The sequence below is a fragment of the Lissotriton vulgaris genome, chromosome 1_1 (genome assembly GCF_964263255.1).
Source record: "Lissotriton vulgaris chromosome 1_1, aLisVul1.2, whole genome shotgun sequence".
In the NCBI taxonomy this organism is placed as follows: Eukaryota; Metazoa; Chordata; class Amphibia; order Caudata; family Salamandridae; genus Lissotriton; species Lissotriton vulgaris.
Window position 1 is genome coordinate 1,036,834,062 of NC_141685.1, and position 25,921 is coordinate 1,036,859,982.

The window sequence follows — 25,921 nt, forward strand, 5'->3', positions numbered from 1 at the left end:
GCCTCCACCCTGAAACCGGAAGTGGCATCAGCTTCTGGACAGGAAGTGAGGTGTCTAGATCAATTACAGTGGCAAACGTTCACAGATATATATTCCATTTTCTTGGTGGAAATAACAGTAAAGGGCAGCCTTTTATAATGATCCTTTGTTTCTGGAACGTTAACGCTGCACTCAATTTTTTGTTTCAAAAGTTGGGATAGTCTTCCGAATGGTGTACAACCTAAAAAAAGAATTTAATACAAAAAAAGTTAAAAAGGATTTAGATGGGAAGAATTTTGGATGGGTGAGTGGAGCAGAAACTAAAGCACTATTATGAGGGACAACAATATGTAAAACGTGTATGCTTCTTGTAACATATGTTACAAAGACACAAGTTAGACTGTAGTGTAAATGACCTTGTCCAAGTACCTTCTCTCCCTCCTTTGGATAATGAACTCAGTAACTATGACATCACAGAAATGCGCTGCTGCAAAAAATGATGGACTAAATGTTGAATGAATAAAACATTCACTCCCAGTCAAGAGATCTGGGATAAATCCATCATTCTTTTTCTCACTATGCCACCCCAGTTTGGACCCAGCCATATGCAAATCAGTCTTGACCCTGCTCCTCATGGGAACAGTTCAGCCCGAACTGCCAAGCCGGGTCCTCCCTGGAACGGAAACAAGCATCCTGGGACCGGTTTCGGGGTAACATCCCTCATTAGTCTGGGGAGATATTTTGACACAGTTCAGCATTATGTCCATCAGTTGTTCTTTTTGCATTTATCACAGAAATGCTGTCATTCTATTTCGTGTCAAACCATGCCTTTGCTGTATCGTTGGTGACATTGTCAACTTATATCAAAAGTAGGGGTTAGACCTGTATGCATAGTCCAGCGCTAAACTCAAACCCTCACAGCCAGTAACCCTTCTGGCTTACAGAATACAAGTACAACTCCACTTAGAGCATATTTCAGGAAAAAGCATTCCGTTGGTATAAATGAGAAAAACAATAGAGATACCAACGTTTACACAAAAATATGATTTATCACAAGAAATTAAGATTAAAATTCTATTAAAAACAGTCTTATTCCTGAAGTTACTGAGGATCTGCTTCTACACACAGATAGACCGTGTCGTCAACATTGTGTTGATGAAGTCCACACAAATCAGAATACATTTCAGAATTTCAATTGATATGATTATAATCAACCTCACACTATTCTAGCTCAAACTTCAGTCCTTTAGGTCCACATCGTTCCTATACAGTATTCTTAACTTTACATTCCTTGAGGTCAGCACATATCCAAGTACTTATCAAAGGACATGATCATAGTGCAACACAGAACCACTCATAGATCGAGCCAGCCTGTTTCGCGGCATCAAGCTTTTTTTCCATGGAACGTTTGAGTGCTTGTATTTTTTGCAGAGAAATTAATTAAAGACAATAATACTAATATGATGAAAATAGGTGCCTAAAAACGTAGCAGAACATGGACTCTATTTGACTTAATACATTTTGATTTTTAGAGCCTATATGTAAGACAGAGCCACAAGGAAGTAGCAGGATGCAGCAAAATGTGTTGGCTCGATCTATGAGTGGCTCTGTGTTGCGCTACAATCATGGTATTTGATAAGTTCTTGGGCATGTTGTGAATTCAAGGAAAACAAAGCTAAGAATACTGTTTAGTCATCATGTCGACCTGAACACTTTGGCTTGATCTATAGTAGATTGATGTATGATCCTATAATTTGACATTTTGAAATGCATTCTGATTTGTGTGTTCAGAATGTTAACTAACTAGCAGTCTTGTAGAAGGAGATCTTTAGTACAGTCAGGAATAAGATTGTATTAAATACGTTTTTTATCTTAATTTATTGTGAATAAAAATGTTTTGGTATAAAATTTGGTATTGCTATGTTTTTCTCATTTATACCAATGTATTGTTTTTCTTTAAGGAAATATACTCTACTTGAAAGTATTAGTGTTAACATGTTTGGTTACCTACCTGGAAGTATTGAAAAAGTGGCTTGCATGAGGAGAGTCTTCTTGAAAAAAGGTTGTTGCTTCAAAGACATATGCAGCTATACCCTAGCGGACGGCAATCACATGCAGTCGCACTTACCAGAGAAACAGAACATGTTATTTTAAATGACAACCTTTAGGAATATTCTGTTAAATTAATGCAGAATGCGATCTTGCATTTGGACCTTACAACATGGCATGAATGTCAGTTATGGGACCTAGTCAATAAGCGAATACATCCTTCACTCAAGATTTCACTTATTTCTATTCTTAAATCTATGATACAGAACTACATGAGCCCAATCCTGAAGCTCTGTATATATTTTACAAATAATCAGAATGCTGGACATGGTATTAAAATTTAAATACAATTCTCTTCTTTTCCTGCAGAACGAGTTCGATTTGATTGGCGGGACCCATTGCTGTTGGAAAGTCAGCTGACTGAGGAGGAGGTGATGATCCGAGACACGTTTCGCAGCTACTGCCAGCAGAAACTCATGCCGCGGATACTTATGGCCAATCGCAACGAAGGTACAGAGAAAAACAGACAGCTTTGTTACATCACATGTAACTGATTGGAGCTGCTCACGTAATTGTGTGTTTGTAGAAGGTGTAGCTGTAGATAACAGGCTATGCATACTCCCGCCATCTTGTGTTGGGTGCAGACATTGAAAGTTGATTTTCTTTGCAGTACAAGTTTTGGTCTTCGGATAACTTATGATTGCTCACTGAAGCTCACAATGCGCCAGGCAAAGAGTCAACCTCAGATTGTTTTTTTTACTCGCCATCAGATTCAGATATATTTCTTTGGCTCCCGGATTGTCAAACTGCAGTCAATAGGCATTCAGTTCCAGGGAGTGGAATCTACACAGAAAGGAAAAACCCACAACTGACGATGCTTCAAATTCTTCTGAGACCAGAAAGTTTCTCTCGGTGTCAGGTCATATAAGATTAAGTTGTGGATAGGTGGATTATGGAGAATATACTCATTACATTTTGCCCTGAATGTAACTCTTAAGTCCCCGTTGTCGGACCATTACTAGGTTTCCAGTTTCTGCTTACCATGGGATCATGAAGAATTGACCTTTTCAGCGTATCAGGCCTTCAACAATTAAAAGGCTTCATACTACAGTTGAGGATGTCGGTGGGTGAATTATAGCATGAAGTGTCAGGATCCTACAAGCCTGGCACTGTTCTTTCTTTCAAAGAAATTGAGGAGACCTACTCAGAAGGGGAAGGCTATTCCCGAATTTTGGGGGAGGAGTCTTCAACCAGACTGGAGTCTCAAAACCCTCTGCTCATTTGACAACGAGGAAAAGTAGCCTTTGGGGACTCGAGACAAACCTGCATCCACGATACAGACTGCACAGAAGACACTGATACCTCACCCACCACGCTCTGGCGGTCAATCAAACAACAAAAATCTTGAGTTCACCCTCAGCACATCTCTCAAGGCAGTCATGCTTTGAGTCCAGAAAAAATGTCATAAAGGCTTCAGTAGTTGGCTCTGGCCACTACCCACAAGCACGCTCAGCACCAAGAGCACATTTAGACTCTGCAGGTCTCGAGCCAAGCACTTAGCGTGATCCCTTTTCAGCACTGAGCTTGAAAGCCTCCCCGACCACAAGGCATCAAAGTAAACACAGAAGCCAGCTGAAAAAAGGATTTTGATACCAGCCTCGATGCCAAGTGACATAACACTGGTTATCGAGCTTCTGGAACAACCTGACAGCAGGCAAAGGATGTCTATATCCACCCCACATTTGGGAAGAGTCTGGCTCAACCTCCACAAGAGGAAGGCGATCTATGCCTGTAAAGAAAAGAATACTCACATTTTGAGGAGCCTATCTGTGAAGAGCTCAAACTGTTGTCTACAAGACGAGGAAGCAGACATTCCCTCATGTGACAAGAGATGCACCACCTCCAGACAAGGAGATAATCAAGATAGATACTGCCAGAATTTATTTTTGTAGGTGCTGCAACGCATAGTATATGGCCAGTTCTGTGGGCCTCCTCTCAAGCTATGACAGGTAACACTGGGAGGAAACATTTAGCAGGGGAAAATCATTTCCAATGCAAATACTGTGCATTGAATGCTGCAGTCACAGCATCAAGGGTGATGAACATGTGTCATCCCTAGAAGGCAAGCCTGGTCCCGTGTGTCCAGATTTCATCCTGAAGTCTAAAGCACATCATCAACATCCCATTTGATTTCGAACACCTGTTGGGGGCACAGTTAGACCCTATGGTGGCAAAATATCAACAAGGGCACAGACATAGCAAAAGCCAAGAGAGCACTCCAAGTAAAAACTGGCAAGTCTGGATTTCAGCTACAAAAGCTACAATGGGGTGCAAAAGTTGCAGCAACAGAGCCACATTCCGGCTTCCAGCAGCATCAGCCTTTTCAGGAGAAACCAACTCAAAAATCCTACATTTCTAGTAGCTTTAAGGGCAGCGACAAAGCAAAAGGCAGAGGCGGTCCAGAAAGAGGCATCTCCTCCTCCAAGCAATAACTTATCTACCATTTCCCCAAATCACACAATATCTGTCAGGGAAAGAATCAGTTACCCTGTCCACACTGGGAGGAAATAACCACATTCGAATGGGTTCTATCCATTTTCAAGCAAGCATGCAGCTTTAAGTTTCACACCACCCTACCAAACATCCCACCTCACAGTCAGTCAATCAGTCAGTCAGTTAGGAACATCAAAAATGGCTGCAAAAGAAGGTCAAAGCTCTACTCAGCAAGGGTGCAACTAAACTGGTTCCCTCACTCCAGCGGTGTCAGGGATTATAATCTCTATTCTTCCTCATCCCAAAGAAGGATGACGCCCTGTGTCCTGTCCTCGAAAGCATCACACAACTGTTGGATCACTTAAAACGAACCATCCTCAAGGACACAATTCTGCTGCAGTGCACAGGAGATCATATGATCACATGGCAACACTCGATCACAGGGTCGCCTACTTTCATGTCCCCATTCTTCCAGCATATTATTGATAACTCAGGTTTGTGGTAAGTTCAAGTTCAAAGATTTGTATAGCGCACTACTCACCCAGAGGGTCTCAAGGCGCTTGAGGGAGGGGGGGTATTTTACTTATCGAATATCCAAGTTTTTAGTTGCTTTTTGAAGGAGAGGTGGTTCTGTGTAAGGCGGAGGTGGGTGGGGAGAGAATTCCAGGTTTTGGCCGCTAAGAAGGAGAAGGATCTACCTCCCATGGTGGATCTATGGATGCGCGGAATTGCGGCGAGGGCTTGATTGGACGATCGCAGTTGTCGGGTTGGGGTGTAGAAGGATAGTCGCGTGTTGAGGCATTCGGGTCCTAGGTCGTAGAGGGCTTTGTGTGCGTGGGTGAGGAGACGTGCGTAAAGCACAGCCATATACCAAGAAACGCGTGACTATCGCTTTTCAAGCAGTATTTTAAGAGGGGATTTACAATGGCAGCCTAACCAGACAATATGGTGGTGAAGTATTTAGGCAGTGCTCAATTTGAGCCGGTGGTTGAACGTGGGGCCTACTGCCATTCATTCTAGGGAACCTATACTTATTTTTCATCATCAGACCCTGAACTAAAACAGTGAGAGAGAGACATAGAAGGGGAAAGAAGGAGGAAAAGAGTGACGATAAAACAGCAACGATGGGAGAAAGCATGGATTAAAAGGAACCGTGAGGAGATAAAGGGGGCGGAGGTTCTGGTGGTGGAGGAAAAGCACCGCTGGATTCAGCAGCTCCAACATTCAGCAGAGGGGCGGGGCTTCCGAGAAAAACTTGGAGCACTGGCACTAATTATTCAGCAAATTAAGCATGTGTGTGAGGGATGCATGAGCTCTTACCCGCTTTAGACAGTCCGCACTATTACAGTTGAAACCGCCTAGAATTGGGATCAGAAGTGGAGAGACATGCTCTGGTCAAAATCACTAACGTTACTGCAACCTAAGAAGCAATCCACGGAGGGCATGGATTTTGGCAAGAAAAGGCAATGAATTGAGCTACATGCAGACAAGCCCGGGAGTATTGCGTGCGTGCGCGCGCACTCTGCTCTTTATGGAAGCACATACACATGCGCTTGAGGCACGCCCCTGTTCGGTCCCACAAGGTGGATGCCGCCACAAGCACGAGTATGTGCTTCCAAAAAGAGCAGAGCGACGGCTAAAGGTCCTCCTATGCAGCACATACGCAGGCTAGACCTAAAGAGCACCGCAGTTACCAGCAAAGCCAAGCACACACTCAAAGCACCATGTCACTATTGTACAAATTAAGGGTGACAGTCAATGCCAAAAAAATCACATCTTTGCCGGCAGAAATTCCAGCCCTTCGTAGGGGTGAGATTAAGCTCTAGTACATGCAAAATCTATCACAAGAAGGAGAAGGTCGTGGCATTTCATAGACTCCTTCCCCTTTATCAGAGCCAGGTCATTTATCAGTAAAATCTTCAAGAAACTGTGGGACATGAAGGCTTAGTGCATGCTTTTTGGTAGAACAAGAACTTGTCACTGGGAATATTTTTTGTAGACCCTCAACAACAGGTAACCATCTCCACAGATGCCTCCCTTGAAGGGTCTGGAGTGCATCTAGACGGTCTCACAATTCAAGATGCCTAGATGCGCTGAGACCCTACCAGATAGATAAGGGCCTTACCGGAAGATATGTAGATTAATGAATCAGCATAAAATAGTTTAGGCATATGATTAATGTAAGTTAATCTGCAACACATGGCATTTTATCGTAGCAGAATTTGGACTCTGAGGGGTACAATGCCATGGGTAAATGTGACATGAGAGTGGTAAATGTGGCCTTATTTTATGGTTGGAAATGTTGAAAATTGCAATAAAAAGAAATTTAAAAAAAGATACCTGAATGGGATGGTATCAGAAAAAGCATATACATTTCCTAGAGGTAAAGCAGTCTAAATGGAACTCAGAAAGTTCTTATACACAGATTTGAATCAGAACCTTCTTATACACAGATATGCAACAAGACTGTTCTATTGAAGACAGACGACATGATTGCAATATGCTACATCAAAAAACAGGGAGGCACTTGCTAATCTCAACTGTCAACATTGTCGTAGCTGTTTTGCCATTGAGAGAATGAACATGCAGACCTGCTAAGTAGGATGCATCAACAAGTGGGAGATTAGTCCCTAAGTATTTCAAAATACTTCAAGAAATGGAAAACATCCACAGTTGATCTGTTCGCCATTGCAGAAATTGCCAAAAGCCTAAGCTTTGCCTCCAAGTAACCATCCACAGCCCATGAGTAACACACTATCGATGAATTGGTCAGGGACATTTGCCTATGCTTTTTCTCCCCTACCTCAAATCCCATATGTAGTCCTAATGTTAAACCAGATGTCCATGATGCTTATTGTGGCTGCTCCAACATTGGCTTGCCAGCCATAGTAAATAATGCTGTTCGAAAGTTCTGTGCACCCACACCACAGATTATCCTTGCAAGCAGTCCTCCTCGTACAGCATTGGGATCAGCTCAGATATCTGAATCTTAGGGGAATTAACCTTGCAGTTTGGCATATGAGGTCAAAGAGTTTGGTTATTTACAGCTCCCAGAGGAGTGTATGCTCATTTTGTTAGAAGTTTGAAGACCAAGCACTCAATCATGTTATGCAACAAAATGAAAACGATTTGCCTGCTTCTGGATAAGTAGGCAAACACAAACGCTGCACACTGAGATCCAGGACATTATATGCTACCTGTTAAATGGTAGCTGCTTGCATGCAAAACATACATAGTTTTTTAAGAACATCGCAGTCAAAGCCATCATTGAGGGTCTTAAAAAGGTTATTCCTCATAGAACTCCGCTGGTCCAAAACTGGGAACTCAATGTAGTCCTAGCAATACTTTGGGATCTTCTTTGAGCTATTAGCTTTGTGTCAAATGCAGCACCTTTCATGGAAAGCATCTTTCAGGTAGTAATCACTGTGAAACCTGTCAGTGAAGGATCCTTCCATCAAGTTTATAAGGACCAAGTTGTCCTGAGGATGAATCCACATTTCCTGTCATAAGTTATTTCTCAATTCCATGAGAATCAGACCATTGAACAGTTTTTTTTCTTTCTGCAGCTTCTTTCGGTTCATAACGCTGGAGTTGCCCTAAGGACTGATCTACATTTCCTACCTAAGTTTATATCCTCATTCCATGTCCGTCCATTCACTGACATGCCGATTTTCTTTATGCAACCCCAGACAGTGGGGGAAAAGGTATTACATACATAAGATGTGAAAAGAGCTCTAGTGTATTACATAGACTGTATCAAATCAAGCCACAAAAAAACAACTGTTGTTATGCAAAACCATCCTCAGGAAATCCCATTTCCTCGTTAGGTCTTCTAAGACAGCTAGTTAAATATATTCAGGGATGTTATGATAAAGGCAAACTTACTGTTCATTACAGTGCCTAGAGCACATTCCACTCACAAAAAAGGACCTGCAATGGCTTTCCTAGGAAACATACCACTCTTGTATGTCTACAAAGCTGCTAAGTAGTCCACACACTTTGACACCACTATGGGTGCTCCAACCCCTTTTTAAAGTGCTGGAGACTTATAAGTCTACACTTTTGAGTAACTTCACACTCAGTTTTTAGGAACAGTCAAAAGAAAAATACTCAAAGGTGTAAAAGTGAGTTACACATGTAAATTACTCACAAGTGTAAGTTACCTTTGTGAATAGCCCTGAAGGTCTGTGTGCAGAAGAATAGTGAAGATCTTGCTAACTGTAAGAAATGTTTCAGGGCAGGACAGGATGGCTTATACTCCTCTGTGTGACTACTGTATTGAGTTATTTCATTTTGGTGTTCAAAAATATTGAATCCAGAATGCTTACTACCACAACATAGTCAAGGGAAATATAATAGGTAACTATAAATGTAATATTCTTAATTCAACATTTACGTACCTTGACAATGTACGCATCAAGGTTTGATGATGTGGATACCTATCTATATATTCATACCATCACCATACAACATTTTAATAGTCGGGATTCGATATATCTGTAGGTCAAATTTTTAAAAAATGATACTTTGACAGGCAACCATCATCAGCTTTTCCTTAACAAAAGCAGCCAGATGTACAAAGATTACATTCACAAAACCCATCACAAATTGCACACAAACGATTTTAGGGAACTAACTAATTTACTGTTAGGTCAGTTTGCAAAATCAGCATTCGCTGGAGGGTGCAGAACAGCCTGTCTAATTAATATTCATTAGGTAGATTGCAATTTGTGACCTCTTTGGCTGCCTGCAAACACAGGGATGGCGGCCTCCAAGGGACAGCAAAGCATAAACCCTGTGTTGGCATTCTCAAATGGGAAGCTTTGTTTTTTTTTACCAGCCTGAGGTCTTCAAAGGAGCTAACACTCATTTAAAAAAATGTAAGTTTACAAATTAGGAAAACGTCAGAAGGAGAGAAGGAGGAGGCAGCGGGCCCCTGCCTCATTTCTCAGAGGCTGTCACCTCGAATCCCAAAGGAGAATAGCTTCCTAGGGGCACTCATTCCCCTCTGTGAATCCGTTCCTTTGAGGAGTCAGTAACTGGTCCGTGGTTTGCGACTGTAATTGCAGTCCCAAACAATTGATAAATAGATCACTGAATCACAGTTTGGAAGGAATGCCTTTCATGCCTTTTTTAAATTGTAATTTGGTAGGAGTTGCAAAACCCATTTTACGAGTTAGAAAAACTTTTCTGACTCATAAACTGGGTTTTATGAATTGGAAATGGTACTTTTGTGGCTTCAAACCCTGCGAGTCTGGAAATCACAGAGTTTGGGACCGCAAAAAGGCTTAGTACATCTAGCCCAAAAAGCCTTGACTGGTTAGTCATCTAAATATGAGTCAATGAAAACTCCTGTTCTGCGAAGAAAAGCTGGTTATACTGCCATTCATTTGAAAAAAGCCCTGGGGGTAGTCTCCGGGTAAAAGGGAAGTACTCTTTACTAGTAATGATTCTGCTGACTCTGCCCCCCCCCCACTGCCTCCCAAATCCTGATTTCAAAAATTTCGACATATGAAAATATGCATCCTAGGGGTAATCTTAGGGTCAAAGGGAAGTACTCTTTACTAGTAATGATTCTGCTGACTCTGGACTCCCCACTGTCTCCCAAATCCTGATTTCACAAATGTTGACATATGAAAACATGCATCCTAGAGCACAAGTTCTTTCCCCCAACTAAAGAGGAGGGAAATTTTGAGAAAGCGCCAACATCCTGAATCAATCCTTTTTGAATCGCGTATTCACTATTTTGGATTTGAACTCCAATTTTGAGCCCTTCTTTTTGATCAGGAAGTAGAGTAAACTCCACTGCCCCACTGATGTCTTGATAGTAGCTCTATTAGTCATAAAGATAAAGTTCTTAAATTGGCAGGGTCAGTTTGCACTTTTTTATTTTTTTCAAACATATTTTTATTGGCATTTTGTTGAATACACATTGCTTGCAATACAGTAGCAGGAGTATCAATATCAAAGAGTATACTAAATTGGATTGCAAGAAGGAACAAGGCTAGGGGCAAGAGTACAGACATATCCATGCCAGTCGGTAAAGAAAAGCTGTAGTGTTCAGAACAGTTTCAGATAGTTTGTAGGCATAGAGTGTCCTCAACTCCGAGTTGTGGTCCCATCGTCCCTCTCGCAGTGACAAAAAGTATACTCGGACCTCCCAACTGGGAAGTTGCTCCCAAACAGAAAACCCCTTTAAGTCACCAAGTAAGCCACATCCCCTCTAACATCTATCTGAGGTGTTTGGAAAGATTCCCTTGAGTTTGGCAGGATGTAGGTACCAGTCCATTAGGGTTTTTAAGTGTGCTTCCCTAAGCTCCAAGGAGTGATTACATTTTTAGATATCAGCAGGGCTTGAGTCGGGGTACCACGCAGGTGGACGGCGTCCCCCCACTTATTTTACCGGGGGGACGCCATCCGCCCTGCCAAACAGCTGGACTTCACTCTATGGCCTCTCTGGGACGAGGAGCTCAGCACCTTTCATTACGTCACTTCCTGTCATGACGTCACTTCCGGTGACAGTGTCCCCCCACTTCTTTTTTTACGACTTGTGCCCTGGATATCGGACCAGTGCTGTCCATTCCCCGTCTTGTATGTCCCGCTGCAACACTCCCTCCCACATGGACATATACCGCGGTCAAGCCGAATGTGTGGTGGAGAGCAGATGATTGTAAAGAAAGGAAATCACCCCTTTCATTGATCCCACTGTTCTCACATATTTCTCAAAGCTTGTTTTCTCCCTTGTACCTTAGTCACGTATGTGGGGGGTGAGAGCCCAATGCCTAAGCTGAAGGTAATGGAAATGTTCGACTGGGGTTAAATGGAATTCACGTCTGCAACTATCGAAGGTGAGGATGTTGTGGTTGTGGAATAAGTGGTCAAGCATAAGGCAGCCTCCCTCTCTCCAAGCATCAAAGAGGCCTTCCTGCATGGCCGGTAGAAAGGCTGGGTTAAAGTGAATCGGGATGTATGGGGAAGGAAACGTGGTCCAACCTTCACTTCTTGTCACTGAGTCCCACACTCTCAATACGGTGCGCATGGGGGTGCTAATGTATGCATTCACTGGCTGATCTTTCATGGGTTTCCAGATGAGGTCCAATATCGTCCACCCCTGTCCATATGGAGCCAGTGTTTCTCCGACTCCCTTTTAAACCATTCTGTCACTATCCGCAGTTGGGCAGCTTTATAATATAAACCTATGTCTGGCAAACCCACCCCTCCCTCCGCTCGAGGACGCCGCAAGATGGAAAAAGATAATCGAGCCCGCCCTCCTTGCCAAATTAAACGAGTCAGCAGGGATTTGATTTTAAGTAGGAAGGTTGTTGTTAACTCAATGGGCAGGACCTGAAAAAGGTATAGCAGTTTGAGTAGTAGCGTCATTTTGACTGCATGGATGCGGCCAAGCCAAGAAATGAATAGGGGCTTCCATCTCTTAAGGTCATTCTGAATTTGGAGAAGGGTGGCCGGGAAATTCGCGTTGTAGAGCCCGTCCACGTGTGGCGTCAACTGAATCCCCAAGTATTGAAAGGAGCGGCTAGCCCATTGTAATGGAGATTGGGATTGGATTTTGTGGGCCTCAGCAACAGGGAGGGTAAGGTTAAGTATGTATGATTTATCAAGGTTGATCTTGGAGCTAGCTAAGACCTCAAATTTGGCTTGTTCTAATTGCAAGGTGGGGGTGAATGTGAGGGATCTGTGACTGTCAAGAGCACATTCTCCACAAAGAGAGATATTTATGAGTATCCCCTCCAAAGGGTATCTCAGTAATTGCCAAATTGTTTCGGATGGTCATTGCTAGCGGTTCAATACTCATAAGGGAGAAGGGGGCTGACAGCACGCCATTGATCTGGACCCTGGAGCGGGCTGTAGGTAGTGGCCCTGATCATGCAAATGAATTTGTTGGCGAAACCAAAGGCTGCGAGGACGCAGAAGAGGAACGCGCCATCACCCGATCAAAGGCTTCGGCGTCCAGCCCCACCAGGACCGCCGGGATCTCCCTTTTGGTGGCTTTTTCAATGAGATGGATGGTGTGTCTAATATTCTCGTGAGTCTGGCAACCTTTTATGAATCAAGTGAGAGAATGTCCATTCTTTCACTTGATTACTGTATATTAAGATTAGGGAACTGAATTGACCAGAATTCCTACTCCCTACCTGTCGATTACGAACCTTTTATGAAGTTTATGAAGCCAGACTGATCGGGTGGACGAGATCTGGCAGCAAGTCTTGGATCCAGTTCGCAAGAATCGTAGCGTAATGGTTTGCATTTCGCAAGAATCGTAGAGTAAAGTTTTGCATTTCGCAAGAATGGTAAAGTAAAGTTTTGCATATTTTGCATTTTTTACAGTGAGATGTATTATGGCTTCTTGTCCTCCTTTAATTTTTCCTCTAAAATTTTAGTTCAGTTGAGTTTTCAGCAAAATACCCTGTTTGTACTAAAAAGTACATCTTTATTCCTCTGAATATGCTGCATATGTCTGTAGTTAGATATTATATTTGAAAACAAGATTTAAAAATAAATAAATGTGATCTAGGATTCCACAAGTACACCGGAAAAGTCTGCCTTTTATGAATATGTAGGTGAGTACTTAAATGTACATCTTTGTTCCATCTCTTGTGGTCCATATGCCTGTCCATAAATTGTAATGTTTACATTGTGGGAGCATGTTTTTTAATATGTGTTTTATTAAATATTTCAGTCTTTCATCGTGAAATCATTTCTGAACTTGGCGAACTTGGAGTCTTAGGATCCACCATTAAAGGTAAGACATATTACAGATCATTCCAAGTGGAGACTTAACAGTGTTAAGCAGAGGGGGAAAAAGGCAGTCCCTTTGTCCATTAGGCATCAGCTTACTTCTTCTGAACCCAGAAGAAGTAAGCTGCCTCAAACCTCAACAGTAGAGATAATCACTTGTGGGTGACTGCCTAGTCAGTGAAGCAGACAAGTGCTGCAGCCATTATTGGTAGGTGCTTGTACATCATCAGAGGAATACAAACAACCTAGTAAAATTCCTCTAGGGTCACATGATATCCTTGGGGTTGAAACAAGAATCCAGACTTGTCAGCCCACCACTCACTTTAACGACTACAACCACTCAACTGTTATTTTGTAGAAGTGCAGCACATCACAGGAGGAGAAGATTACTTTAGGCTTAGCTTGTCAGACCATCACCGCATTGCAAGAAAACAGTTACTTTGGGTATACCTAGTAAGAGATCATCAGCATAAGGAGATCAGCAAATCTTCCTTTGCATCTAGGAGAAGATACTCATTCTAACAGGCGGAAATCACCGCAACCATGGCGTAATGTCTTCTCACCAAATCACTGTGAAAAGAGAACAACTCAAACCGTTGCATGTAAAAATATGTTTTAAGTGCTGATTCCTTTTGTTTTTCCTTTGTTCCTTTACTTTAAGGGTATGGCTGTGCTGGGACCTCGTATGTCGCCTATGGTCTACTTGCCCGGGAAGTCGAGAGAGTGGATAGTAGCTACCGGTCAGTGATGAGCGTCCAGTCCTCCCTGGTCATGCACCCGATTTATGCCTATGGAACTGAAGAGCAAAAACAGAAATATCTCCCCAAGTTAGGTGAGGGAGGAAATGGTTTCAGTCCTATTGAAGTGTGGGGTGGGCTGTTAGTTTATCTATATTTCTATAGTTCTTTCTACTGCTTGTGTTCACCCAATCATTTTTTTACATGGGCATCATTTTAATACAGTGCTGGGATTTTCATTGATCATTTGAGTATGGTTGCATTTGGTTGTTATTAGTGCAGTAACGATTTATTTTACTCTTAAAGAAATATGTAAGCATCTTATATTCTAATGCAACTACTATTACTTCATCTGGGGGTAGAATGTATATATGGACTGCATTGTTACATATGGAGAGTATGAATATGTAAAACTCCCAATTTCTAAATAGTGGCATTTGTACAAGAAATAAGATTAATTCATTTGCTTTATTTAGGTCATGCCTGAGAGTTTGAAATTCCAGTTTCCCTACCAAAATTCCGCTTCCAAGGCCACATATAGGTTTTTTATGGTTGATGTTATTTATTAAAAAGTTTTAAATTCTTGAATGGGTGGCATGATCAGCACTATGGCAAGATGCCCAACTGCTGTCTGATGCCAATCCCCCCCCCTTTCCAGGTAACCCCTCCCCACAAGTTTATTAGCGTCAGCTTCATAGTACTTTGGGACTGCACAAACTTCATCCATTGAAACTTGCCTGGTCCTGCAGTATGGCTCGTACTTATGTAGTGCAGTACCTTACATGAGGGCCGTGCTGGGTCCCATGAGAGTACTGCGTATGATTTCTTTTCGTTTGTCTTTTTGCCCCTGGTTGTGGGTCCCTTTGGGTCACCCCTTGAGTGCTAGGGGAGAGAGTATCCCTATACATTCCCATAACCTGTAATGGCGGCCACAACGTTGTACTCTAAGTTGCGGCAAGGCAATCAGATTGCTCTGTACCAAGGGACTGGAACAGGTCCTTTGGTACCAAAAAGGCAGATAAGAGAAAAAATTCCCTCGGTGCATTACCTGCCCGTATTTTTTTTAATTTATGGTACCGCAGGCCAACTATCCAGATACCACTATATTTTTGGCACCTTCATGACCACCCGAGCACCTCTTTACACTCAAATTTCTGGAGAAAGGCTGAACAAATAGATTTAAGCCAAATAATGAAAAGCATGCTTTCTGAGTAACGCTCTAACCTTTTCCAAAATTTGGGTAATTCCATTCAGCCATTTTTTCTGTTTTAATTCCCAAGATTTCCATTAGGAATTTACATAGGATGGCAATGTTCTGTTTCCCCCACACACCCCTCTGTTTCTTGTCCGCCACTTGACGGACCAGCCTAAAGCTTTTCAGGATGGAACTTAATTGAATTAACGTTTTTTGGAAAGTTTCATGCCGATTCATCAAAGGGCGCGAAGTTACTAGCAAAACTAAAAAGTGCTGTTCCTGTGGAAACTCTCACCTACCTATGACTACACAGTGGAGACCCCCACTGTGTAACACACATATATATATATATTCCTAAATCTCCCTCCCGTCTCGGAAAGAGGATGAAGCACTCCAGGTTTGGCAACAAGTTTATTTAACACACGGCAACGCAGATGACAGACGCGTTTTGGACAATAGTCCTTCTTCAGTGTCGCCGGCATTGATTCTGTGACGCTTTTTTATGACGTCCCACAGAAACCAAAGGCGGACTTTTTAAACAAAACATTATAGACGTGTGATTGAAAAAATGGGTTAGATGTGGCAGCCATATTGTACAAGACATTTATAAACAATGAGTGCATATACTAAAAAAAATATATATACATGCTCTTTCTCTCATATAAACATTTAAAAAACGCAACATTGCGAAAGTAAATGAGTAAATTGTGTGTCTTATACTGACTATTTACCATTGCCAGAGAAACAAGACTATATCGCCGTGGATCGGCGTTGCACTGGACTACATAACCCAAGAGAGATAACTCTAATACCAAGTTGCGCAAAGCTGCATAATCAACATCAGAGATAGAGAACAATCAAGCCGTGGATCGGCATAGCTCCGGTAACATACAACTAATTGTAGTCCGGAGACTAACCTGTCAGGATAGCACACCAAATGATATTTACAACAAATAATCTCAAAAGTAATCACAAAAAAAAATAAGAAATTGCTGTCAAAATCATGCAGCAAGTGTGTAAATACATGTCATATCTTATTTACAAAGTCATTTTCTTGTGATCTAAAGTGAAAGTTCCATTTATATTGGGCTATTCAATCAATCCTAGGTAAACATATATGTGATTACTAGTAGTGCTAGGCCGCAGGAATATATATATATATTGTTGGACCCGGCCCTTTAGGCAGGTTCACCCCTAGACTTTTTGCTAGCCTGTTTCTGTGACCTGGTGTTGGTGATTTTAGGCCTCTGCGCACTTTTTCACTGTGGTACAGTGTAAAGTGCTTGAGCTCTCTGTGTATGTGTGGTGAGTGACCTGCCCTCCCATAGGAATGAATGGGGAATATGTATGCCCATGGTAGTTCCTGATGTGTGGGGAGTGCAGGGGCGAGTTTGGTATGAGAGAACTTGTGAGACTGAATGCTGCGAAATGGTATATGCGGCATGGTTGTGTCTAGTCTAGAAGTGCCACTTTTAGAAGTTGGCATATTTGTGTAATTTGTGTCTGGCGTGTGATTGGCTGGTGAGCCTGGGTCAGGAGTGCCTGGGCCTGCTTGTGGATTGACTGTCTGGTTTGAGGGTGACAGGGGCTGGAGAGCCCAGGAGGTTGTCTGAGTCAGCTCATGGATGAAAGGCAGCATCTGCTGCCAGGGAAGTGGGAGGAGATGGCACCTGATAGTGAAGGGCTGTGCCTGCCAAACCACAATGCTGGCTCCACCCCCCGCTGGGCGACTGTCACCTCTGTCCCTGATACTGACAGGACTTCCCTATAACCAGTTCTAGCTGGTTCTCACACTGCCTACACAAAGACTTCAAAAGACTTCAAAGGACTTCAAAGACTTTTTTCTGTATAAGAAGGGACTGTGTCCCCTACCAAAATGTTCTTGTTTCTGACTTGAATCTACCAGGGGCGGGCGCTGCCCAGCCCCTGGATGCCTGGCTTTGGAGCGCTGTATTGCCCCCAAGTGCTTGAGAGCGCTTTATGTGTGCTTACAGCGCTAGGAGCGCTGTACTTTGCCCCACGCGCTTAATAAGCGCTTTTATTTTTATATTTATTTATCTCCAGGGAGCCCACTCCTCGGATAATGACTCCCCGCCTGCCTGCCTAAGCGGGGCCGCTTTCAGACAGCATTGTATGCTATACTGCACGGTCACCCTGTACTCATGAATAGATTAATTTCTTGTCAATCTGCTTTTTATTGGTGGCTTTCCTCACTATTAAGTGTTTTGTCTCCCACATGGAGCATAGCTTGTTTACCATTATTTTTGACTGGCTACAGTGTAGCCATCTACTCCTACTCCCATTGTACAACTTAAAATAAAATTCAGTATCTCCTTAGTACTCCATGGGAGTGCATGTCTTGATTTTCAGACCATGCTTGCAGGCTTTACTCTTTCACCCAACTTTCTTCTCCTGTCCTGCCCCAGATGCTGTTTGGTGCCATGCCAGATCCTGGCTTTGGTGAGGCCCTGAATGTTCTCCTTATCCTGTTTCTTTAATCCCACCCATGTTGTGAATAGCAGCACTTGTGATGTCCTGGATGTTGTCTCAATTCATTGTCTATTGCTGCCCCTCTCCTTGGTAGTAGCCGCTATTAGCTTTGCGCGTGCTGGAGGATTTTTAACTCCACTGGCATTAACAAAGACAATATCTAAGATCGGCCATTTTAAAAGTATAGAAAATAATGTTTTCTGTACTTTCAAGATGGCCACAGTATTGCATCACACAACTTGGTGGGCAGCTTGAAAATATAGGAAGAAGTGTATTCATTGCTTTATATACTTTTAACATGGCTTGTTGGGCATTGGGAAAATTCCTCTTTTCACTTTCTCTACAATAGCAAAGCCAGACCGACTGCCTTAGCCAATGCTTGTTTTCCCCCCAAACAGACAGGCCCAACATTTGATGAATATCTGAAAGTTATTTAAAGCGTTTTATTAGGTCTTGTGGCGATTACAGCGCGAAGTGCTGTCTCGCCAGAGACCTATTGTGAGCGATGCAGCTTTCGATGAGACAGCACCTGGCCGCGCGCATTTCCTCTCCGAGAAGGCGATTCGAGCGGGCCACGCGCTCGCGAACGCGCTCGCTGTGGCCAGCTGCTGTCTCCTGGGAAGCTCCAACACACACGCATGCACACACACAGAGACACACATGAGCGCACATACACGCACGCCCACATACAGAGACACCCCCCACCCCCGCCGTCGCACACAGAGACACACGCACCTACACATACAGAGACATCCCCCCACTGTCGCACACATACACACAAGCGCGCACACATACACACACGAGCGCACTGACACCCCCTCTGCCGCCCCCCCTACAAGTAAGGCCCACTTACCGCCACTCCGGACATCTGCATCCTACGCAGGGCTCTCCCTCGGGCATGGGAGCCCCGCGTCCCGCGTCACCACTGCTCCTCCAGGCACTCCGTGTGCGGCCTTCACAAGACGAAATTCCCGCCCCACGATAGGTTTCGTTTTTGGGAGTGCGCGCGCACGTCTTGTTCAACATAGGATGTATTGGAATTAGGCCTTGCTCCAACACATTCCTGAAAGGCCATACACTGCTCCGGCTATATTTACCGAGCTGAGAGCATACTAAAGCCGGTGAACTTTTCACAAAGTGCTTATAAGAAATTTGCTAATTGGCCGTGTCCGGCAACACATACGCTCCTGGCATTATTCCGCAGTTGGCCCTGGTCTGAGACAGTTGGTGCAGAATGTTGTGTGGCTCCTCCATCACACTCGGCACTGCTGCTCCCAAAAACTGGTGTTCGGTTTATGTGCTCGGGACCACATGTTGGCTATCTGGTCCCTGATGAAGCACCGCTTCTGGTTGGAGTTTTTTTTTTGTCAAGCTTTTTGTGTAAACACGTTCTAAAGCCCTCTATTACAAGACAGGATGCAATGAGGCATTGGTCACTAGTCTTATTGGCTGCATCGCCACGACTAGTGGTTTGCCCCCTGTTGCTATTACTAGACCCTTAGTGGTCATCCTTAGCTTGCCTGTCTCCGAGTGTTGGTTGGTGTCTGACGCAAATAACCAGTTCACTGATGTATTCAAGGAAATTAGTCTCCCAATGCCTGTGAAGAGTTCTGATCAGGGATGTCATGCAGCCCGAGATCGCATTATTTTCAACAAAGTGTCCTGAAGATGCTTTAAAAGAGGGTACACAGCATGTCTCCACCTGCCTTTAGTTTAGGGTGCTCCATGGTTGGGGTGTTAACCACATGCCGGGGGTATAGCCACCTAATGGCGCTCCTCTGCTGCGTGACTGCTTCTGATATGGTTAGCTGCTCTGCTGGCCCTGAGCACTGCAGACAGGTGCGGTCCTGCCTCTTGTTAATCTGATCGCAGATGATCTGGCTTGCAAAGTGGACTAGTCCTGCTCATCAGCTTGTGTCCTCGGGTGTGGAGTTGCTAGCGCCGCTGCACCTGTTCGTGTCTAGAATCCATGCCAGCACAGATGACATGAGATGTCTCAGTGCGCCGTGGAGGAACGTTCTTGCAGTGAAGATGGCAGCCTCCCATCATGCACCTGCAGACTTGCCTGATGCTATGCACTGAGTACTCTTTCGCTGGCTCTACAAAGACGGCAAACTTTCCACCTGTGTCCATAGGTGAGCCCGTGCGTGAGGTGCATCATCAGAACTGTGGGAATAATAACAGCTGTGAGCCCCGTGCCTGAGGTGGATCATCAGAGCTGTGTGAATAATAACAGCTGTGAGCCCCGTGCCTGAGGTGCATCATCAGAGCTGTGTGAATAATAACTGTGTCAGCCCCGTGCCTGAGGTGCATCATCAGAGCTGTGTGAATAATAACAACTGTGAGCCCCGTGCTGAGGTGCATCATCAGAGCTGTGTGAATAATAACAGCTGTGAGCCCGTCTCTGAGGTGCATCATCAGAGCTGTGTGAATAATAACAGCTGTGAGCAACAGCATACTCTTGCACACACTCTCACTGCTCACCAATTCAAAGGTTGCTAAAAATGTTATGCAACGCATTGTCATACACAATGCCAATAACTCAAACTTTAATGCTGCGAGACCTATTGCATTGTAAATGCTTGTTAAATTAGTCTGAGTAGCAGGTTTATTTTAATTGTAGCTATTCTGCCTACCCATGAGGTGAATGGTAGTTGTTAATGTTTCAAGTCTGCCTTAATAGTGGGAAGGGTTGAAAGGTTTTCCAAGTTAGTATTTGATCTTTACATTTGCCCACTGATATTGAGAAATTTCAGCCACCCGTTTTTTTCACATTGTAACTTAATCCCACGCTTATTAACTCTGATTCGTCCAGGTTCTCCTTGAACCCAGAGACCTCACTATACTTTTGCACAATGTCCAACGCAGCTTTTTTTTGTGTCGTAATTCTTTATTGAGAGATTAAAGGACATTCATAAAAGTATAATACATTATAGTATACCCATAAAAGTCCAGGTATTTAACATACATAGTATAATATGAAGAAGAAAAACTTGCATATAATAAAGGAAAGGGGAGGAAATAGGAGAAATGAAATAAAAGACAAAGTGTAAAGAAGAGAAAAGGAGACTAGTGGACATTGTATGTTGGGAAATCTAACTCTGGCTAGATAGAATCAACGCAGCTTTAATGGATGGGTCTAAATCTTAGCGTTGTTAATAAAATGTCATTGGCAAACGGGTGGACCTTGTGTTGGACACCTCCAAATGGCACGCCTTTGATTTCCTCACATTCCCTGATTTTCATATCTAGCAGTTCCACTATCAAGGCGAACAGCAGTGGGAGGAAAGGGAACACCTGCCTTATTTCCCTAAGTAAGTGGAAAGCCTCCGATTCGGTTCCACTGATTATGATTTTTGTATTTGTGGTTTTATAGTTGGCTTCTATAAACATCCTCATATTTGGTCCCAACACTATGATGTCAAACATCAGACTCATAAAAAAACGAATTAACCCTATCAAAAGCTTTTCCAGCATCTAGTGTAAATATAGCCATTGGGATCTTCCCTTAACTTCTCAATGAGGTCGAAAACACATCTGATAGCAAATGTTTATCTCCTTGGGTGAACTTTGACTGATCCAGATGAATCAAGGAGGGCAGGGTAAGCACTAATTTGTTCGCAAAGACTTCACATTTATTAAGGTAATATTGCTTCTGTTGTTGGTGTTACCATTTTAGATTGAAGAAAGGAACTGAAAACCTTCACTAGATGTGGGACAAGTACCAACTGAAAACGATTATAAAAAATGTTAGTCAGGCCATCCGATCCTGAAGTTTTATTAAGGTCTACAGCCTGATCTAGAGTTTGGCAGATGGGATTCTCCTTTAAAAATGTGGCGGATGTCCCCTCTGCCATATTATAAGTGCATTAAAGCCTATGGCACTAGTAATATGGCAGACAGGATATCCAACACATTTTGACAGAGTATCCAATCCGCTAAACTGTAAATCAGGCCCATAATATCTAATTGAAGGGGAAACCTCTTCAGTTGTGATTTAGATGTCTAGTGCTTCCCTTATGCTAGGGGTGCCTAACCGATAATTAAAGAATATAAAAAAGTATCCTGCTTTTTCCGGTTTTCAGGATTCTCCACATAGAGCTTCTTATAATAATCTCTAAAAATCTCATTTTGCTCCTTGCTCATTCCTTAATGTTCATTTCATAATTCTATAGTAAGTGGCATCTATCATAAGGTACCTTGCTACTAAAATGTCAGCTTTCTAGGCCCTCTCATAGAACTTTTGCTTCACGTATAAGAGTACTTTTTGTGATCTTTTTTAAATTAAAAGGGTCAGTTGGCCCTTGAGTGAAATTAAAGATCTAATGGATTTAGGAGAACCTGTGGACTTGTGCCTTCTTTCGTCAAGTCCTATTCTAGTTTTTGTTTACTCAAATTCCAGTTTCTTTTTTGAGCTGTTCGTGCAGCTATTGATTGTCCTCTACCACTTGCATTACAGGCATTCAATAAAGTGCTAAGTTTGACCTCACAAGTCTCGTTGCCTCCAAAGTATTCAACAATATTTACCCTCAATGCTTGAGTTACCAATTTATCCTTCATGAGTGATTGGCAAATCTCCAATTATCCCTTTTGTCAAACTTCAAACCGAAGTTGACCTCCCATTTAAGCAATGCATGATCTGAGAGTGCTATCGCCCCCATTTCTATCCTGATAGTCGCCAGGAATAAGGATTGGTAGTCTTGTGTCAAATCTGTTTGTGAACATGATCTATTGACTTGCAAAAAATATTAACATTTCCGCTCTTGTTGGTGCATTTCACACCAGATGTCCATAAACTTTGTTCCTGCAGTTTTCCACTTCAGTTTGTTGCATTGCATTGCATCTTGACGGTACCTGTCCTGTGGTCTATTGAGCTTGGCCTCTTTCCTAGCCAACATTTTGTGCATATGTGTCTAGAATTGATATTACTTTTGCACCTAGTTCACTTGATACATTGATGAAGTTCCCGTCTTTTGAGTTTATTGTGCTCTTAATCAAGATCTGTAGAGTGCCAACATAACCCCACATTTCTTAGCCTCTGTTTTTGCAAAACATTGGGAGGAACATAGCTTATATCTAATTTTGGTGAAATGGCATTAATTAGGCAGGATCTCTAGAGGCAAATTATATCTGAAAGTTCCGTTTTTATTGCTCTAACAGGCGAATTTAATCTTTTAACATTCCAAGTTACTATCTTAACCATGGTAGCATCTCACTAGGATCTTCATAAAGCACTGTCTTGCTAAGCCTTGAGAAATGATTGCTAACTATGTCTGTCTGTTTATCTACAGTAAAGCCCAGATTCTGTTGATGAACTCCCTCTCTTTCCCCTCTCCCTTTGAACTGGCCCAAATTGTACAGAACAATCTGACAGTCTTGAAAGTGGGACAACACTCATGGGAAGGGATTAGATACATCCTTGAAGAATAGGTGAAACACACCATGACAGAGCTTTCTCCGTGGGACTTTCCTTCTGCCACTTTCCACCTCCCCGCCCCCAAATGGCAAGCTGGTGCATTAATTATGTGTAGCCTATGCCTTATGTCACTAAACAACTATAGAAGCTTTATTTGTTCACACCTAGTCAGTGATCAGATGCGTGCAGCCGTGACTCCTGAGACACTGACAGCGGAGTAGTGTCTTTCTTTCCCAGATCCTCACATCCTTCATCTACTGCGAAAACTGTATGAGTCTTAGAGTCACATTTGTAACCTTAATACTAAAGTGAAGGACAATGTACATCTAGTCTGTCTCTTGCAGAGTTCCAACTTGATGGGAATCAGTGTGTGCAGTTTATTAAGAGTGATCTTTGAAGAGATCTGACGGAGTCCTTAAAGCTGAAGTCCTCTGATCTCCTCACCTCTTTTATAATTTTGTTCTTCAGCTGGAATGATAATTATTTCACCAATATGTCTCTGGTGGGTGGGGACGGGGCAAGTAACGACAGGGTAAAGCAACATGGGAGGGGAACTGGTCAAGCAACAACAGGGGGGTGATGGAAGCATTGGCTGGGGATGGAAGCATGGGAGGGGAGAACAGGTAAAGCAACAACGCAGAAGGGGTACTGGGCAAGCAATAATGTTGGGACAACAACCCATGAGGGGGTGGGGGATGGGAAAAGCAACGGCACAGAGCAGCTGGGGGAAGACAACATGAGGGACAGGGGGAGGAAGGTGGAAGGAAGGGGCAAGGAACATGATGTACATTGGGTGGAGAGTGGAAGGCTGAAGGACAGGAGTTAGGGGGCCTGCAAGCATATGCACAGCTAGAAGTAAAAGGAAAAGGTAGCACAGGACCAAAAGGACGAGCAGCGGAAGGACACTCACTGGACACTGAAGCAGTATTTAGCCATGCTCCAAGCAAGCCAACCATAGATAAGCAATGGGCAAGCTCTAAGCCCTTTTTAAGCTAACAAAAAGTTTTGCAGGCAAAGACCTAAAAAGGACAGAGACATCACTTAAGCCATGGGTCCCCTTGCATTATCCATTGCCTAGAGCCTCTTTTTTGCAGGCAACAAAACAAGGCAGGCTCCAATGTTGCGTTGTTGAACCCTACCTCCCTCAAACCAGAAGCAGCAGGAGTCATACCACCAACAAGCGGGATGAAGGTACACCATGGGTGCTTAGAGTGGCAACAATAACAAGGGCAGTGGCAAAGGCGTTTCCAGAAAAGGGGCCTCCACCTCTAAACTTTGACTTACACTCTCTGCACCCCTAGCACGCAACACCTGTCTGTGGGGAGACTGCAGGAATTCCTCCCTTGTTGGCAATTAATCACATCATACCAGTGGGTGTTGGCAGTGGTTTGCCACAGCTACTGGCTGGAACTTCTCACACAACCTCCCCTCTGCACCCACACCCTCAGCAGCAATCACTTCATTTGTCTGCAGGAATAAATACAAGCACTTTTCCAAAAAAGAGCTATAGAGCTAGGGCCATTGTCACCTTACCAGCTAGGTGAGGGGGTCTACTATCTTTACTTCCTCATCCCCAAGAAGGCGATGTCCTCAGATCCATCTTGAACCTCAGGCCCCTAAATCGCTCCATCTTATCCGAACTCTTCATATGATGAAGTTCAGAATGTCATCCCTATAGTGCAAGAAGGCCGATTGCAAGGTGGCACTAGATCTCAAGCACACCTACTTCCACATCCATCTCGTTCATTGTTTATCTCTGCTTCATTGTAAGTAGTCTTCACTACAAGTTCAGGGTACTCTCCTTTGCCGTCACAACTGCTCCAAGGGTTTTCACCAGATGCCTAGCTGGAGGAGCTCCCTACTTATAAAAGGGGGCTATACACATGTCCGCCTACTAAGACAATTTTGCTGATCAAGAACGCAAACAAGCAATGGTGTCTAACCAATACTTGTCCTACCATCACATTGTTACTCAGCCTTGAGCTCAAAGTAAATGTATCAGCCCTTTCAATGGGCTGTGCTAAACTCATTCACTGACAAAGCCTACCCAAGTCTGCAGTGGTGGAGCAGTGGCAATCTGTTGCAGAACGAGCCCTTCCTAGTACCCATTCCACAAGTCACAATCACCATGGATGCATCTCAAGCCAGCTGGGGAGCGCATCTCGAACACAGGATCATACAAGCCATATGGGCTCCTCATCACCAGGGGTACCACATCAACTGTCTCAAACTTCTTGCTCTACACCTTGCCCTGAAAGGCTTTATTCCCCTCATTCTGTGCACGGTAGTTCTAATCAAAACAGACAATATGAAAAGCATGCACTACCTCCAGAAATAGGGCAGTACTCACTCAACTGGTTATGGATCTTTGCTTACTTTTTCTGCCTCTCCCACTCCTTCCATTCGTGGCTCGGTAGATGTTGCTCTCAGACTCACCTCCTAATAGCCATAGCCTGGGCCAAATAGCTCTGGTAATCAGCACTACTCGAGATGTCAATCAGCCTTCCCGGGAGGATTCTTAACATGCTGTACGTTCTCACTGGAAGTCAAATGCAGATGGGACTTCTGTACCCAAACAGCTCAATCAAGCGATCTGGCACTTGAGGTCCTAGAGTTTGCCTACCTCTGTCTTCCATAAAAATGCATGGACATTCTACTGGAATCCTACAGGCCTACCACACAAGCCTGTTACGTATCAAAGTGGAAAGAGATGTGTCCATTACTGAATCCCCAAACACCTAGATCCCTTAAATCACTCAGTCCAGGACATTTATTGCTATCTGCCTTACCTGCAAAAGTCAAGGC

General features: G+C 43.4%; 1 protein-coding gene across 1 annotated transcript in view; it reads left to right on the forward strand.

Moving 5' to 3' along the window:
* GCDH (glutaryl-CoA dehydrogenase) overlaps window positions 1-25,921 on the forward strand; it is a 227,027-nt gene that overhangs the window by 84,916 nt on the left and 116,190 nt on the right. Inside the window, exons 4-6 of the mRNA XM_086962197.1 lie at window positions 2,398-2,538; window positions 13,220-13,282; window positions 13,940-14,110. Of these exons, the coding sequence (XP_086818323.1) occupies window positions 2,398-2,538; window positions 13,220-13,282; window positions 13,940-14,110 (375 nt within the window). The remainder of the gene's footprint in view (window positions 1-2,397; window positions 2,539-13,219; window positions 13,283-13,939; window positions 14,111-25,921) is intronic.